Source organism: Hyperolius riggenbachi, chromosome 1, assembly GCF_040937935.1.
Source record: "Hyperolius riggenbachi isolate aHypRig1 chromosome 1, aHypRig1.pri, whole genome shotgun sequence".
Taxonomy (NCBI): Eukaryota; Metazoa; Chordata; class Amphibia; order Anura; family Hyperoliidae; genus Hyperolius; species Hyperolius riggenbachi.
Window position 1 is genome coordinate 146,543,907 of NC_090646.1, and position 16,206 is coordinate 146,560,112.

The following is a 16,206-nucleotide window of genomic DNA, read 5'->3' on the forward strand; positions in this document are numbered from 1 at the left end:
ATTGTTAGCGGTTTGAATCGCTCCATAAACGTTCAGAAAATCGTTTTAGTGGGTTCCAGCCCTTATGCATGATTTGTATGTTTTGCTATAATAAAATGAGTGGTTTATTTGCATTGATTGAGAATTGATGGTTATGCCCTGTATATTTTGATTGTACTGTATGTCAAGCAGGGGGATCCTCCATGCCTGTTTGTTTCTGTAGTTATTGTTTGTTGTTGGCCAGGAAATCACTCGGGCTATTACTAGTTACTGTGGATTGATCGAGGCCTTGGGGAGATCTCACGTGTAAATATTTTACACCTGATGCAGGCAGCCAGTCCTTGGTTCCCCAGAGCTATTGGCCATTCAGAGTGGTAAAATGACTGTGTTCACCACTCTCCAGGCTCAGCAATCTTTTTGCAGTCTTGCATATACAATCACCTAAAGGATTATTAGGAACACCATACTAATACGGTGTTTGACCCGTTTCGCTTTCAGAACTTCCTTAATTCTACGTGGCATTGATTCAACAGTGCTGAAAGCTTTCTTTAGAAATGTTGGCCCATACTGATAGGATAGCATCTTGCAGTTGATGGCGATTTGTGGAATGCACATCCAGGGCACGAAGCTCCCGTTCCATCACACCCCAAAGATGCTCTAATGGGTTGAGATCTGGTGACTGTGGAGGCCATTTAAGTACAGTGAACTTATTGTAATGTTCTAGAAACCAATTTGAAATGATTCAAGCTTTGTGACATGGTGCATTATCCTGCTGGAAGTAGCCATCAGAGGATGGGTACATGGTGGTTATGAAGGGAGGGACATGGTCAGAAACAATGCTCAGGTAGCCCGTGGCATTTAGACGATGCCCAGTTGGCACGAAGGGGCCTAAAGTGTGCCAAGAAAACCTGCCCCACATCATTACACCACCACCACCAGCCTGCACAGTGGTAACAAGGCATGATGAATCCATGTTCTCATTCTGTTTACGCCAAATTCTGACTCTATCGAGACTCATCAGACCAGGCAACATTTTTCCAGTCTTCAATTGTCCAATTTTGGTGAGCTCGTGCAAATTGTAGCCTCTTTTTCCTATTTGTAGTAGAGATGAGTGGTCCCGGGTGGGGTCTTCTGCTGTTGTAGCCCATCCGCCTCAAGGTTGTGCATGTTATGGCTTCACAAATGCTTTGCTGCATACCTCGGTTGTAACTGGTGGTTATTTCAGTCAACGTTGCTCTTCTATCAGCTTGAATCAGTCGGCCCATTCTCCTCTGACCTCTAGCATCACCAAGGCATTTTCGCCCACAGGACTGCCACATACTGGATGTTTTTCCCTTTTCACACCATTCTTTTTAAACCTTAGACATGGTTGTGCGTGAAAATTCCAGTAACTGAGCAGATTGTGAAATACTCAGACCGGCCCGTCTGGCACCAACAACCATGCCACGCTCAAAATTGCTTAAATCACCTTTCTTTCCCACTCTGACATTCAGTTTGGAGTTCAGGAGATTGTCTTGACCAGGACCACACTCCTAAATGCATTGAAGGAACTGCCATGTGATTGGTTGATTAGATAACTGCATTAATGAGAAATTGAACAGGTGTTGCTAATAATCTTTTAGGTGAGTGTAAAAGAGGTGGGAGGGTGAGAGTGCGATAATATATAAGATCAGCAAAAGGAAAGCATGTTGTCAAAGCTGCCATCTCCCAGGTTAGGACTAGTGCGTAACAAGCTATTGGTAGAAGTAAGCAAACCTTTCAGACAATTTGATGTTAAGCTCACAAGTGCTGGAACCTCCTAGTGTTTCTTATTCTGCTTTACTTTATATAATGAACATGATGTACCATTACACAAGTGAAGACAAATAACATTTATATTGTTCTTTTCTCCTGGCGGACTCAAAGCGCTTGCGAGGCAGCCACTAGAGCGAGCTCAGTAGGCGGTAGCAGGGTTAGGGAGTCTAGTCCAAGGACTCCTTATTGAATAGATGCTATTTTTCTGAACAGGAAGAGCCGAGATTAGAACCCAGGTCCCCTATGTCAGAGGCAGAGCCTATTACATTATCCAACCACTTGTGGTGATATCTCAAACCACTCACCAATTATGTAAGTATTTATACTTGCATTGCTGGGTGTCCTGATTGTATAGAGTTTGGAACGTCTTGTTTATCTCTGCCCCTCATTGTTTGGTTTGTACTATGTACAGTGCTACCGAAGATGTTGGTGCTATATAAATAAAAAAAAAATAACCATTTGTCTGCACAGAGCAAAGGACGCAGAACTACTACAGTATAAACCACAATAATAATACTGGTCAGTCTAGTGATTGCTGATGTCATTACAAACATGCACTGTATAGTGTTTTTAATAGATTAGAAATCTGATCATTAAACAGGACAAAAATCTATATCTGATGAAAATTTTGATCAAGCATTGAGTGAGAATGTTTTGTACATGTTCTACTTGCCAGAAAGCCAATGGGCTGCAAGGTCACATTCTCATTGTTTTGTAATGAATTGTGCAGTATAAAGCTAGGAGCAGTGGGAGCATGGTCACTAATAGACAAGGCTTCTAAAATCTACTTGTGCAAGGTGGCATAACAGGTAAACTATATATACCAGATTTAGATTGATTGTTCATGTGATTTACTCTTGCTAATTCCCACATGCACAGCACACAGGCAGGCATACACTTTCCAGGCAGCGATTTGCTCCCTAGCCATTCTCCTCTGGCCTCATTGCTTACTTATTTTACTGGGACTAGTAAGCGGAGCAGGTTTTTGTTTTAGCGTCAGAACTATGGCAGCTTTGTGAGCTTCTCAAATGTAATGAGCTATGAACGATAGTAACACTAGGTGGCAGCAGTGTAACACATAATAAACCTTTCACAACTGATCACTGCCTGCAGTTGGCTATTTCAATGCATTTGAACAGGGAGCAGAGTAACTTTAAAATTAAGAATAAGCTTTCATTTACTCGGATATTTCAGTGCATACATTTTTTGTTTTCAGTAGCATACTGTAAACAGGTCTATGTTTTTTAATTCTTATTAGAAATGTGTGGAAACTGGTGAATACTTCATGTGGCAGACATAATGCACATGACAAGACACATAATATTTATATTGCGCTATTCTCCTGGTGGACTCAAAGCGCCAGAGCTGCAGCCACTAGGGCGTTCTGCATAGGCAGTAGCAGTTAGGGAGTCTTGCCCAAGGCCTCCTACTGAATTGGTGCAGGCTTACTGAACAGGAAGAGCCAAGATTCAAACCCTCGTCTCCTGTGACAGAGGCAGAGCCGTTAACCAGTTAGTTTTTCAAAGCCAATGCTGTCTTTTACCTGCCACATCCTGTAATAAGGATTTATATTGTAGGCTCCATAAAGTAAAGAGAAGAATAGACATTTAATTATTATTGGCTGGAGCATTTGTAAGTGACCCATTCAGCCACCATCCACAGCAAAACAAAGGCCTCTACAACCAGGCATCAGCTGCTGTTTGTTGGTAACTCAGTCTGTGGGGTGGACATTTTGGTATGTATGTCAGGCCAGCAGTGCATGGTATAGAAATGCTGGCATGCCCTGAATGGAGCCTTCCCATACATTGCCGTGCACGTGCCTAAGTTACTTCTGCCGAAACCCTAGCAACATCTCTGCCACCAGTGTCTGTTCAATGTCTGCCCGGGAGCAAGAACTCCTCTTGTGCTCTTGGCAGATTCTTTTGCTGCTTTTGCTGAAGATTAGTTTTCTGTTTCAACCTGGTTGTATTGATGTTCTTTTGCAGCAAAAGTACAGTAAATATTATGTACAGAAACTGCCAAAAGATTACAATATTTGTTCTAAGCAGAAACCTCCAAACCATTGACAATGGGAAAAAATACTAGACATCAGATGACTACGACAACTCCAAGGGGGCCCTGCATTGTTGTTGAAATATTAACATATATAAAGCCTGTATTAGGGCTAAGTTATCATGGTATGGATGGAAGCAGGCGGGAGGTACAGTATATGTGGAGATTAAAGCGGACCTAAACTCAAAACTTCCTCTCTGCTCTAAAGGATACGCAACAGCATAACCTTTAAAGAAAAACTTTTTTTTTTTTTGTTTAAGCGGATACAAATCCTACAATAAATCTGCAGTGTTTCTACTTCCTGCTTTCATGGAAGCAGACATATTGTTAACATCCTGTGCTTTCAAATGAGCTTATCTGCCATGGCAGTCAGCGGACACAGTGGAGAGATCAAATTACAATTTTTGAATAGATGCAGATGAGGGGAATTAGACAGGCTAATCTCTCTAAATACATACAGGGTGCATTTCTCTGTGTTCCTTCTGTCCTGTGCAAGAGTTAAGGTCCACTTTAAACAGGTGCGGTAGAATTGTATTTGGAATAGCACTTATACTATTCCGTGTCCTTAAAGGAGTACCCAGGTGACATGAGATAGAAATGTGTATGTACAGTGCCGGGCATACAAATAACTAGGCTGTATTCCTTTATTTTTCTTTCTCTGCCTTCGAGGAGTTAACATTCAGGTATGCAAGTGACAGTTTCTTTCCAGGCAGGACCTAGCTGACTATAGTATAACCCTCATTTGCAGCCATAAAACTCTGTCTTTGCAGAGATCAACTTTTGAGAGCAGGGTAGAGATAAAAAAGGTCAATAATTCATAGGTTTTAGCTCTGGCATACTTCAGCCTGTGTCATTGAGGAGAGACCATAAAATATTAAAAACTGAAAAAGTAGATTGAAATAAAATATAAAACTGTGAGGTATCTAAAAATCTGTAGGTTTTGGAGGATATGTAAAATTGTTTATCTCATTAATTTATTTTACCTTGGTATTCATTCAAACTCGAACAAGTCTTTCCAGGTTTCAACAAAGATGTCTGTTTCATTTTCATATAAGCCATTCTCTCCACCATTATAAGAGATGACAAGACACATAATGGCTTCAGAGCTGCTGCCACTTAGGTGCTCCACGGGAAACATGCTTGAGCCAGAATTTGAACCCTTAAACCCTTCATCAAAGGTAACTGTCTTAACCAGTACACTACAGTGTTCTGCCCAGGCTCTTTTAGCCGGGTGCTCCACCCAGCTAATTTTCGTGAGCACCCGGCTGACATCGGCTCGTTTCCTCATCTTCCTCCTGTGCTGTAAGCAGAGTTGCACTGACCCGGCATTCCCTCAACATGCCCCACCCAGCTACTTCTTCACGCCACCCGGCTGGAATACATTTCTGGGGAGAACAATGCACTATCCAGCTGACCCAGCATTGTATGACCAATACAACGCTCCTTACTAGCATTGTTAGTGAATGTGAATTCTATGATTTACAGTGGTTTATGTCAATCTTCCCATCATACAAAGATCTTCATAAGTTGTCACCTCTTCACATTTCCTCACTAATCTCACCATCCCACCAGGAACCTTCCCTCCTCCCAGGAGACATTCTGGTCCGATAGCTAGGTTTCCTCCTCTCACTCCCACATCCAGGACTTCTCACGAGCATCACCTCTCCTTTTGAATGCTCTCGCACAGCCAGTCTGTCACACTCCGAGCCTGGAAATTTTCAAATGCTCTCTAAAAACACCCCAGTTCAGACAATATAATTGGAGGTTCACTGCCTCATCTGCTAACCACTGTGTCTCCTTCCCTAATGTCTCCAACCCACTACCCTCTAGATCGTAAGCTCACAAGGGCAGGGACCTCATAGTGTTTCTTATTCTGCTGTAATTAATGTTATGAACATGCACCAGTATTGGTGATGTCTCAAACCAATCATCAATATTGTCTGTATTTGTACTTGTATTGCTGATTTCCTGATTTGTACAGAGTTTTGAACCTCTTGTATATCTGTGCTCCCAACTATTTGTTTTGTGCTATGTACAGCGCTTAGAAGATGTTGGTATATAAATAAAAAATAATTACTCTCTATAGCACCCCATAAAATGATGGTGCTATGTTAATCAGTAGTTATATTTTGTGCCCTGGTAATGTGAATAGCCACTATTATAGAAGAGCTTAGCCGTTAGTTCTACGAGAGCAGGAAAGACACGCATATGTGAAAGTGACATTTAAGAAAGACATCAGTCATATAAATAAGCTGAAGCAGGTGTAACAGTCAGCTGCCTGGTTTTCCAGTTGTCAGAGGCCTCAAGCCTAGTGATGTAACAACTGTGTGTTTGTGGCCGTAGCTACTGTATAAGCTAGATGGATGGGACAGAAAGACTTTTTTTGTTACAGCACAGCTTCGTGCAAATTACTGTTCCATCTTCACTCCCTCCACAGTAATACTCAACCATTAATTGCAGAGACTTTGTCTCAGGTGGACATTGGTAATCTGGTTTCCCCAGTATTAATCTTTTATCACATGGAAGTGAGTTTTTTTTTTACTCATAAACACGTAGTGATGGTCAAATGCATAATGTTCCTTGTAGGCAATACATATGCATTAAATGGGGGACGCAGCGGTTTTCCCCAGACGAACCTGCAGTCTCTCTGCACACTTTTGACTGACAGGAGCTGACTGTCGGCAGTAGGTAATTGCTTGCACATTACCTCGACTTCCCTGCAATTCTCTATAGGAAAGCATTATGTGCATTTTTACATGCGTTTATGGCATCCACTATACGTCTCTCAGTGCTGGTGCTTGATTACAGGGACCATGAGCAGAGCCCAAAAATGGAATACTGGACTTACCTGGGGCCTCCTCCAGCCCCCCCCCCCCCCCCCCCCCCACTCACAGCAACAGTCATGTTATCAGAACAGGCGGTGCGGGCAGGACTCCTGGCAGCGTTGAGCAGCTTACGAAACCACCAGCGAGAGAATGGAGTGGACCAAGAAGATGCAGAGGCACCTCACGGGCTATTGGGGGGGGGGGGGGGGGGCTCTGTTCAGGGTCCCTTTAAGTAGTTATGACTAAACAGATGGGTATATTCCTAGCGGATAGAAAGAGTAAATGCAGTTTTCTCCAGATGTGTTCACCCGATGACTGTTCTAATGCATTTTCCTCACAGGCCTTGCTGAAGAGACTGGACACAGTGAAGCCAACAGTTGGTATGACCCGCTCTGAGCAGCTCATGGACTACCAGCGTCAGGCAGGATATCTGAGCTCCACAGCCACGTCTCCAAGGCCTGGCAAGGCCTCTGTAAGTCGTCTGAGCACCGCTTCATCCTCAGGCAAGTGTTCAGATAATCTTTAACAACTTTTACTTTGAGGCAATTGCTGTCATCATTTATTTCCCTTCTACATGTCTCTGGCTATAGGTTTAATGTTAGAACCCAACATATTAGGGTACTTCGAGCATTCAGCAGGCTTCAATTTCACAGCCAGTAATGTGCAGTTGACAAGTTGCTGTGTGTAGGGATCCCAAACAATGACTCTGTCACTTGGGGTAAGTTTATGGTGGCCGTGTGTGTGGGCTGCCTTTTGTGTTGCTCTTTTTATTACACCTTATAAACAATTTGTTACAAAGCTTCCCAGTAATGGAGCTAGTGACCACATTTTCCAACTTATACTAAAGATGAAACACCAATATAATACAGGCTTATTAAAGAAAAGTACAAATACGTACTAGTGAAAATACAGAATTGTAATGAAGCCACAGTGAATAACTTCCAGCATAGAAAGCAAAACGCGTAACTATGTAGCTAACTTGTGCAGATACAAATAATAAGAAAATACTGTAATGCAATACTATACAATAAATATACAACAGGTTGTATGGCAGAATACAGAAAGTATTTACCTTCATGGCAACAGGGTCAGGCACCAGGAGAATAGACAGCACTTGTTCAGCAAGCAAATGCACTTAGACGCAAGCAAAGATGCCTAAAGCTGAATACTCGCTGTAGTGATGAAGGAAGATGGATCAAGCGACATCCCTCGACAACGAGCGCTCCCCGATCCATCTTCCTGCCGGCGGGGGTCTGCGCGACATCATGCAATGTTACATGACGGAGGAGAGCGGCAAGTCAAGTAATCGCGGTACTTTGTGAAGAGTCGTTGGGAATCTTAAAGTGGAACTGTAACCAAGCATTCATCCCAATCAGTAGCTGATACCCCTTTTCCCACCAGAAATGTTTACCTTTTCTCAAATAGATAATCAGGGGGATTCTGTTTTGCTGGTATTGTGGTGAACCCCCTCCTACAGTGTGATGTCAGCATCTAGGCCCTGACCGTTTTCTGTCCGCCTTGTTGGATTGTGGGAAATAACAGCTGTTCTTGCTAAGCAATCATTAACTCCCTCTATGCATATCAATATCTATAAACAAATGTTTTTAGCCCCTTCGCATTGTTAGGGGGTGTGGTTATAGATAATGGCAGTTGGGGCTGTCTAGTCTTTTTCATGTCTGCCAGTAGTAAAGATTATTACATGCAGGCTGATTGTGGATCAAATAATATGAACAAATTACACGGTGAATATCAATTATTTAACAACCAACCCTCCAGGATGGCTGCTACAAGAGAGGAAGCCTGCTCCGCCCACCAAAGGAAACACCTCCAAATTAAACAATTAGGCAATTAGGTAGTCCTACAAATCCTTCCCTGCCTTCACCCCCTCAGTTCTAGTGTGTTTCCCACACCGAAGACACCTTACGAGGCAGGACTGTACCTGTCTCCCACGATCTTGGCCTCCTTCTCCATGGATGGGACTGCGTGTGGAGCTCTCCCCGCTCTGGGTGGCTGCAGAGGGCTTTTGCGTCTCGGAGCGGCAGCAGCCTGGATGGAGTATCTGGGCTGGCCGCATCCGCGGCAGGAGGTAGCATGTGCCGGTTGCCAGCGTTCCACAAGACTGGCGTTTGGGTGCGGACATGCGCGCGAAAGAGCACGCAACACTCCTGTTTGAAGGCGGCGTTTCTCCGCCATTCGCATCCTAGTGGCAGGCGAGTCAGAGGGAAGGCATGGAGCAGTCAGACGCCTTTCCCTCTGAACCCAGTGGATCCCAGGCGGTCAACGCACAGGCATCAGGACAGGTGAGAAGTGGACAGAGTGAGCCTCTTTTAGTAGAGTCTTTGACTCACTCTGTCCACAATAAAATGTACAAAAAGCCCGCTGTTTCTTTCATTGTATATGGTTGGGCAATGCCTGTTAACCTGTATTTTTTTGTTACATATGGGTAGTCACAGGTCTGAAGAAAATGTATTTTTTTTTTATTTTTATGTTTTGCAGACTGTCCCTTCAATGCCTGAGGACTCTAGCCATCCTCAGAAGGCTACTGACAAGGCCAGGCACTGCAGACAGTGTGATACTAAGTTGCCAAAATCTTGGACTAGGTCACACTGTGATAAATGTTTAAAGTCATCTTCTACCCCAAAACCTCCAGACCCCACTGTTGTTATGTTGAACTTTATGGAGTCTATGAGGAAAGAGTTTTCGTCCACTTTCAAAACCTTTAGATCGGTTATGTCCTCCCCGGCTCAATGGACCGTACCTCAGTTACCTACTCCTACAGTGCCGGCAGTTCCAGCCCAGCTCCTGCCCACTAGCCCCCCCCCCCCCTCCTCCTCCTCCTACTGGGATGCCGCCTAACCCTCTGGGGGTCCAGTCAAACTCAGGGCCTCAGGGTTTGGCGGTCTCGTCATCGGTGGAGGACTCTCTTGAGGAGGGTGAGGAGAGAAGTGAGCCCGATTCAGACTTAGAAGATTTAGAGGATGCTCCTCAGAAATTTTCTAAATATCTGTTCAATGCGGAGGAAACTGCTGAACTTCTTAAAGCGGTGTACGAGGCGGAGCAGCTGGCTGAGCCAGCTGCTTCATCTTCAGTAAGAGATGATATTTATGCAGGGTTGGAGTGTTCAGAGGGTAGAAGCTTTTCGGTGCATCCGGCTATCCAAAAGCTTATTCAGTCTCAGTGGGAAGATCCGGAGAAAAGGTTTTATATTCCCAGATCTTTTAAACGTAGATTCCCCTTTAAAGAGGAGGATATTGCTTTGTGGGATAAATGCCCTAAACTGGACGCTGCTTTGTCACAGTATTCCAAAAATACTGATTTGTCTTTTGAGGACGCAGGGGTCCTGAAAAACCCGATGGATAAAAAGGCCGAAAATTTACTTAAGAGGGCATGGGAATCCATCTCATTTTCCTTTAAACCAGCAATTTCAGCTATGTGCTTGTCCCGTAACTTAAACAAATGGCTGGCAGGGCTTAATAAGCACCTGTTGGATGGTACGCCTCATGCGACTATTCTGGAATCATTCCCGGTAATTGCACGTTCAGTGGCGTTCTTGGCCGATGCTGCGACTGAATCTTTAAAGTCTGCGGCTAGGGCTTTAGCTCTAATCAATACAGCAAGGCGGGCCTTATGGTTAAATACCTGGGAAGGCGATCTAGTTTCTAAGCAGAAATTATGTGCTATGAAATTTGACGGTGACCTTTTGTTTGGAAAAGGGTTAGAGGATATTCTTGAAAGGTCTTCTGAGAAGGGCAAAAAGTTTCCTGACAAAAGGAAAAAAATGCCCTTTCGTAAAAATTTCCCGGGCAAAAGGCAGTTTGCCCGTAATGACACAAAATATCAACCCCCGAGAAAAAGGTGGACATACAACTCTGCGAAATCAAGAACCCACTTTTTATTTAACAAACCAGCCTCTTCTAATGCAAAAGAAAACAAGTGACAAGAAGCTGGTCGGGGGGAGACTTCAGGGGTTCAATCATGTGTGGGCAAATGTCACCGCGAACCCATTTATTTTGGACCTCATGAAATCGGGGTACAAAATCTAATTTTCCGCCCTGTTAGAGTCAATAACCTCACTAATACAAGAGAATGTGATTACCCGGGTCCCAGCTACCCAATACAAGAGGGGATTTTACTCCAGAGTTTTCATGGTCAAAAAAAACGTCGGGCAAATACAGGATGATCCTAAACCTCAAACAGCTAAACCCATTTATTCAGGAAAAGAAATTCCGCATGGAAAACATTTTTTTCAATAAAAAATTTAATCCCAAGAGAAGCCTTTATGGCGACTCTGGACATTCAGGACGCATATTTGCATGTGCCGATACACCCGGCATATCAGCGGTTCCTGAGATTTGCAATACGAGTGGGGGATACAGTTCACCACTTTCAATATCGAGCCCTGCCTTTCGGGATCTCATCCGCTCCCCGCATATTTACAAAGATAATGTCAGAGGTGACATCCTATTTACATCTGCAGAAAATTCATATAGTACCATATCTGGACGATTTGTTGATGATAGCAGACTCTGCTCAAACTCTTCTGCATCACATAGATATGACTATACATTGCCTGTCCCAGCTGGGTTGGCTGATAAACTACGACAAATCAATGTTAATCCCAACTCAGAAAGTGAAATTCCTGGGTTTCTGGGTAGACTCGATAAAGGAGAGATTTTGGTTGCCAGAAGACAAACAACTGAATCTAATTCTCAGGGTGCGAGAATTCAGATCCCAAGTAAGAGTATCCCTGAGGGAGACTCTATCATTGTTGGGCCTAATGACATCAACAATTCCGGGGATAGTCTGGTCACAGTTTCATTCCCGAATCCTTCAAGAATGGTTCCTCACGGTCTGGGACAAGTCCAAGGAGAGTCTAGATCAATTTCGAGTACTCCCACCCTCTGTGATCTCGTCTCTCCTATGGTGGGAGGAGGTAGCAAACCTCAACCAGGGCCGCCTCTGGAACCCCCCCAGTCTTGAAGAGAATCTATACGGATGCCAGTCTATGGGGCTGGGGAGCTCACTTGGAGCATTTACAGGCACAGGGACAATGGCCCCCAGAGATTCGAGAGAAATCTTCGAATTTCAGGGAGCTTCTTGCAGTAAAATTGTCACTGCTCGAGTTTCTCCCAGCCATACGAGACTGTCATGTAAACATATTGTCCGACAATATAGTAACAGTATCCTACATTCAAAAACAGGGCGGGACGAGATCAAAACACCTAAGGGATTTGGTGCTCCAGATTCTTCAAATAGCGGAGGAAAATTTCAAATCAATCTCGGCAGTGCATATAAAAGGCTCGCTAAATATTTTAGCAGATCAACTAAGCAGACATTCAGGAGCAGAGGCGGAATGGTCCCTCAACGAAGAAGTATTCAACCAGTTGATAGCTCATTGGGGGCAACCGGTGGTAGATCTGTTTGCATCACCACAAAATGCGAAAGTCAAAACTTTCTTTTCCCTACATCCTTCATCCAACCTGTCACACCTGGATGCTCTAGCGATACCGTGGCCGAAAGGGCTTCTATATGCCTTTCGCCCCTTCAACTTAATAGCAAGGGTATTGAAAAAAATAGAGCAAGAATCAGCTCTAGTAATTTTTGTGGCCCCCCACTGGCCAAAACGGGCATGATTTTCAAAGATACTTCAACTGTCCCTACAGGGACCTTTATTTCTACCTCCCAGGATGGACCTTTTGAGTCAGGGAAAACTTTTGCACCTGAGCCCCCAGATGTTTGCCCTAGAGGCCTGGCTCTTGAGCGGGAGTCCCTGAAGTTAAGAGGATTCTCGGAAAGAGTCATCTCTACTTTAGTCAATTGCCGTAAATTGACTACAAGAAAAATTTATTGTAAAGTTTATAGAGTGTTTGCCTCTTGGAAGAAGAAGAATGGCATAAAAGAAACAACTCTACCTATTATTTTAGATTTTTTGCAAGACGGTGTGGATTTAGGTCTTGCCCCTAGTACCCTGAGAGTCCAGGTTGCGGCTCTATCCTTTTTTCTTAATTTTAAATTAGCCAAGGAACAGGCAGTGATTGATTTTTTTGAAAGCAGTATCCAGATCAAAGCCGATCCCATCAAAGCTTATACCTCCCTGGGACCTGAGTTTAGTTCTGAATTACTTGACCGATTCTCCTTTTGAACCACTCGACTCAATTTCGTTAAAATGGCTAACTTTGAAAACAGCATTTTTGGTGGCTATAACGTCGGCACGTAAGGTAGGGGACATTCAAGCCCTTTCTATAAAAGACCCATATATGACTATATTCCTGGATAGGATAGTCTTCAAAACAGATCCCACTTATCTGCCTAAAGTTTCTTCTCTGTTCCACAGATCGCAAGATGTTATTATTCCCTCTTTTTGTGATCCACCGGCCAATCCGAAAGAGGCAAAATTTAACAAATTAGATGTTAGGAGAATTCTTCTTTGCTACCTAAAAACTACAAAATCTTTCAGAAGATCTAATCACCTTTTTGTGGCCTTTGCAGGTCAAGGAAAGGATTACAGGTTTCTAAGAATACTATTACAAGATGGATTAGGGAAATTATTACTTTAGCCTATACCAATTCAGGACAATCCATCCCTCAGGCGGTAAATGCTCATTCCACTAGATCCCTCGCCACATCCTGGGCGGAAAGGTCAGGGGCTTCCTTAGAGCAAATATGTAAGGCAGCGACCTGGTCTAGTCATCAGAGTTTTGTGAGGCACTATAGAGTCGATCTGTTGTCAAGTCAAGACTTGTCTTTTGGGAGAAAAGTTCTACAAAACGTCATCCCTCCCTAAGGTAACTCTACTAAACTTCTCGCTGGTCTCTCTTGTAGCAGCCATCCTGGAGGATTGGTTGTTAAAAGCCTGTTAGAACTTACCGGTAGCGGTATTTCAACGAATCCTCCAGGATGGCTACCTTAGTTCCCTCCCTATTAGGGGGGTTATTGATTATTAATATAACTATATCTGGTTGTTTTCCGGGTGGATCCTTCTACGTGGTACTCTATAATAACTGAGGGGGTGAAGGCAGGGGAGGATTTGTAGGGCTACCTAATTGCCTAATTGTTTAATTTGGAGGTGTTTCCTTTGGTGGGCGGAGCAGGCTTCCTCTCTTGTAGCAGCCATCCTGGAGGATTCGTTGAAATACCGCTACCGGTAAGTTCTAACAGGCTTTTCTTGATCTCTCTTCTATTCTTTAAAGAGAAAACATGGCCAAGAATTGAATTTAATCCCAATCAGTAGCTGGGGTTTCCCATGAGAAATCTATTCCTTTTCACAAACAGATCATCAAGGGGCCCTTTATGGCTGATATTGTGGTGAAACCCCTCCCATAGGAAACTGTGAGGACCATGGTCCTGGCAGTTTCCTGTTGTGAACTACGTTGCATTGTGTGAAATAGCTGTTTACAGCTATTTCCAAATGCCAAAAAAGCTAGCAGCAGCTACTTCCACTGACCTCACCTGCCAGTTGTAAAAATGTCACTATGTGATAAATGTCAGAATGTAAATCAGGGAGAGGAAAGATTTTACAATGGGCAAACACTGACAAAATCATTTATACATAATTATTGTAAAAAGTAAGCACTTTTTTTTAATTCTTTTCACTGGAGTTCCTCTTTAACTTCTCACTTTGCAATGCATTGATTTATTTCTCCCTTTTCACTAAAGATCTGATCCGTCGTGACGGTTGTTATCGCCGCATGTCACTAAACGTCGTTCACATGATCGCACGCCTGTATCCACGTCACGAGATCATGGAAACGATCACTCGGCATTCAAAAAATCACCAGCCGTCGAAAAAATCAGCAGGAATATCGCTAGTGGGTACGGGCTTTTAGAGGAGATCTAAATAACATGTATAAGTACATCAGAGGGTTATACTGTATAAATGCTTGGCAGATGAACTTTTTGTCCCTAGGCTTTTACAAAGGATTCGGTGACATGATCTGCATGTGGCGAAAAAAGGTTTTGCCATCTATTTAGAAAGGGGTTATTTACAGTAAGAGTGGTTAAAATGTGGAATATCTCACCACAGGAAATAGTTGCAGTAAATTCCATATCTGCATTTAAAGGAGGTTTAGATGGTTTCTTTGCATTTGAAGGACATGCATGGCTGTAATTACTAGGTAATTCCTGGTGGAGTTGATGCGGGGATATTATCTCCTTGCCATATGGAGTCAGGGAGGAATTTGGCACAAGCCTTGTAAGTTTTTATGCCTTCCTCTGGATCATCTGGGATAGATGTGGGTACAGGACAGAGATATACCAATTGTTCTGGTGGATCTTTGCTTTGCACCTCTCCCAGCTTCCTCCCCCACCCATTGTCCATAAAGGGCAGGGGATCAGATGCTCCGGAGATGGTTTACATCATCGATGAATGCTGGTTGCTTGGAAAGTATTGACACGAGAGCTGTGCCCTAATCATAGTGACAGTGTCTGGTATGTGCAGAGCATGGGGGACTGATGTGGTGTTCTGGGGTCTGATCTTTTGTTAGGGTCTTCTTCTGGGGTTTTATTTGTTATTAGGCTCTTGTTCTGGGGTCTGATCTGGTATTAGGAAAGTCCATTAATCCTTTGCACACTCACATGCAAATGCTTTCATCCAAATCAATCATCCAGGAACCACTGCACCACTTTAACCTCCATGGCGGTCAATTAAATACGCCAGGGAGACAGCACAGCACTATTTTCTTTTTATTTTAAATCCTCTGGCGGTCAGGCCTGAACGGGATTTCTATGAGGGCTTCCCCCGTCGCCATGGTGTCACCGACGTCGTGACGTCAGAGGGAGTCCCGATCCACCCCTCAGCGCTGCCTGGCACTGATTGGCCAGGCAGCGCACAGGGAATTTCGTATGTGTCCTAACTCTGGCCCTGTAACATGCATATTGAAGATATTCATTGCATCACACCTATCTAAAGATGAGGGACACACATCATGCCGTCCTCTCCTGGGACAGATAGTGCATCAGACTAATCCCACAAGGCAGTGAATAAAATAAAGCAATGTGCACCATACACACACCAGCATAAGCTGTATGCATACTGACAATGGTCACAGACGGGGGGAAGGAGGGGTGCACTGGATCAGACCCTGGTCACAAGGGTGAGATACAAGAAAATAACATAGATCCAGTCACATTTAAATAAGTTATGAAGAGGTGCTAAAGGGCCATGCGAGGATGGCAAGAAATGTGCTCCTAATCTTTAGGTTTGAGGCAGTGTATGTTTACATGTTTACACTATGCATGTTACATGGCCAGAGTTAGGACACGCAGTGTATGTGCCGACACTAGAGTATGTGTTTTTTTTTTTTTGTAACAAATTTTGTAACAAAGACCCCGGCTTTTAACTTGGCTGTAGGGATGGCGATGGTTCCTGTATGATTGATTTGGGTTAAAACATTTGCATAAGTATTTGCATTTGAGCGCACAAAGTGTTAACTGACTTTACTGTTTTGTTGGCCACACCTCTTTAGCACATCCCTTATGATGTATTTAAAGGTCTTCTTGAGGTGATGTGCCTGAATCTGTGTGTTTTTTTTTTTTTTTATTGATCTGTAATTAGGGT

At 43.6% G+C, this 16,206-nt stretch overlaps 1 protein-coding gene across 5 annotated transcripts in view; it reads left to right on the forward strand.

The window, feature by feature from the left end:
• The window catches only part of CFAP97 (cilia and flagella associated protein 97), a 76,487-nt gene that overhangs the window by 49,711 nt on the left and 10,570 nt on the right, over positions 1–16,206 (forward strand). For 4 of the 5 annotated variants that reach the window (XM_068278708.1, XM_068278710.1, XM_068278709.1 and 1 more), the window contains exons 5-6: positions 6,991–7,153; positions 14,307–14,462. In XM_068278708.1, the coding sequence (XP_068134809.1) occupies positions 6,991–7,153; positions 14,307–14,462 (319 nt within the window). The remainder of the gene's footprint in view (positions 1–6,990; positions 7,154–14,306; positions 14,463–16,206) is intronic. The other variant, XM_068278712.1, reaches the window with a different exon arrangement.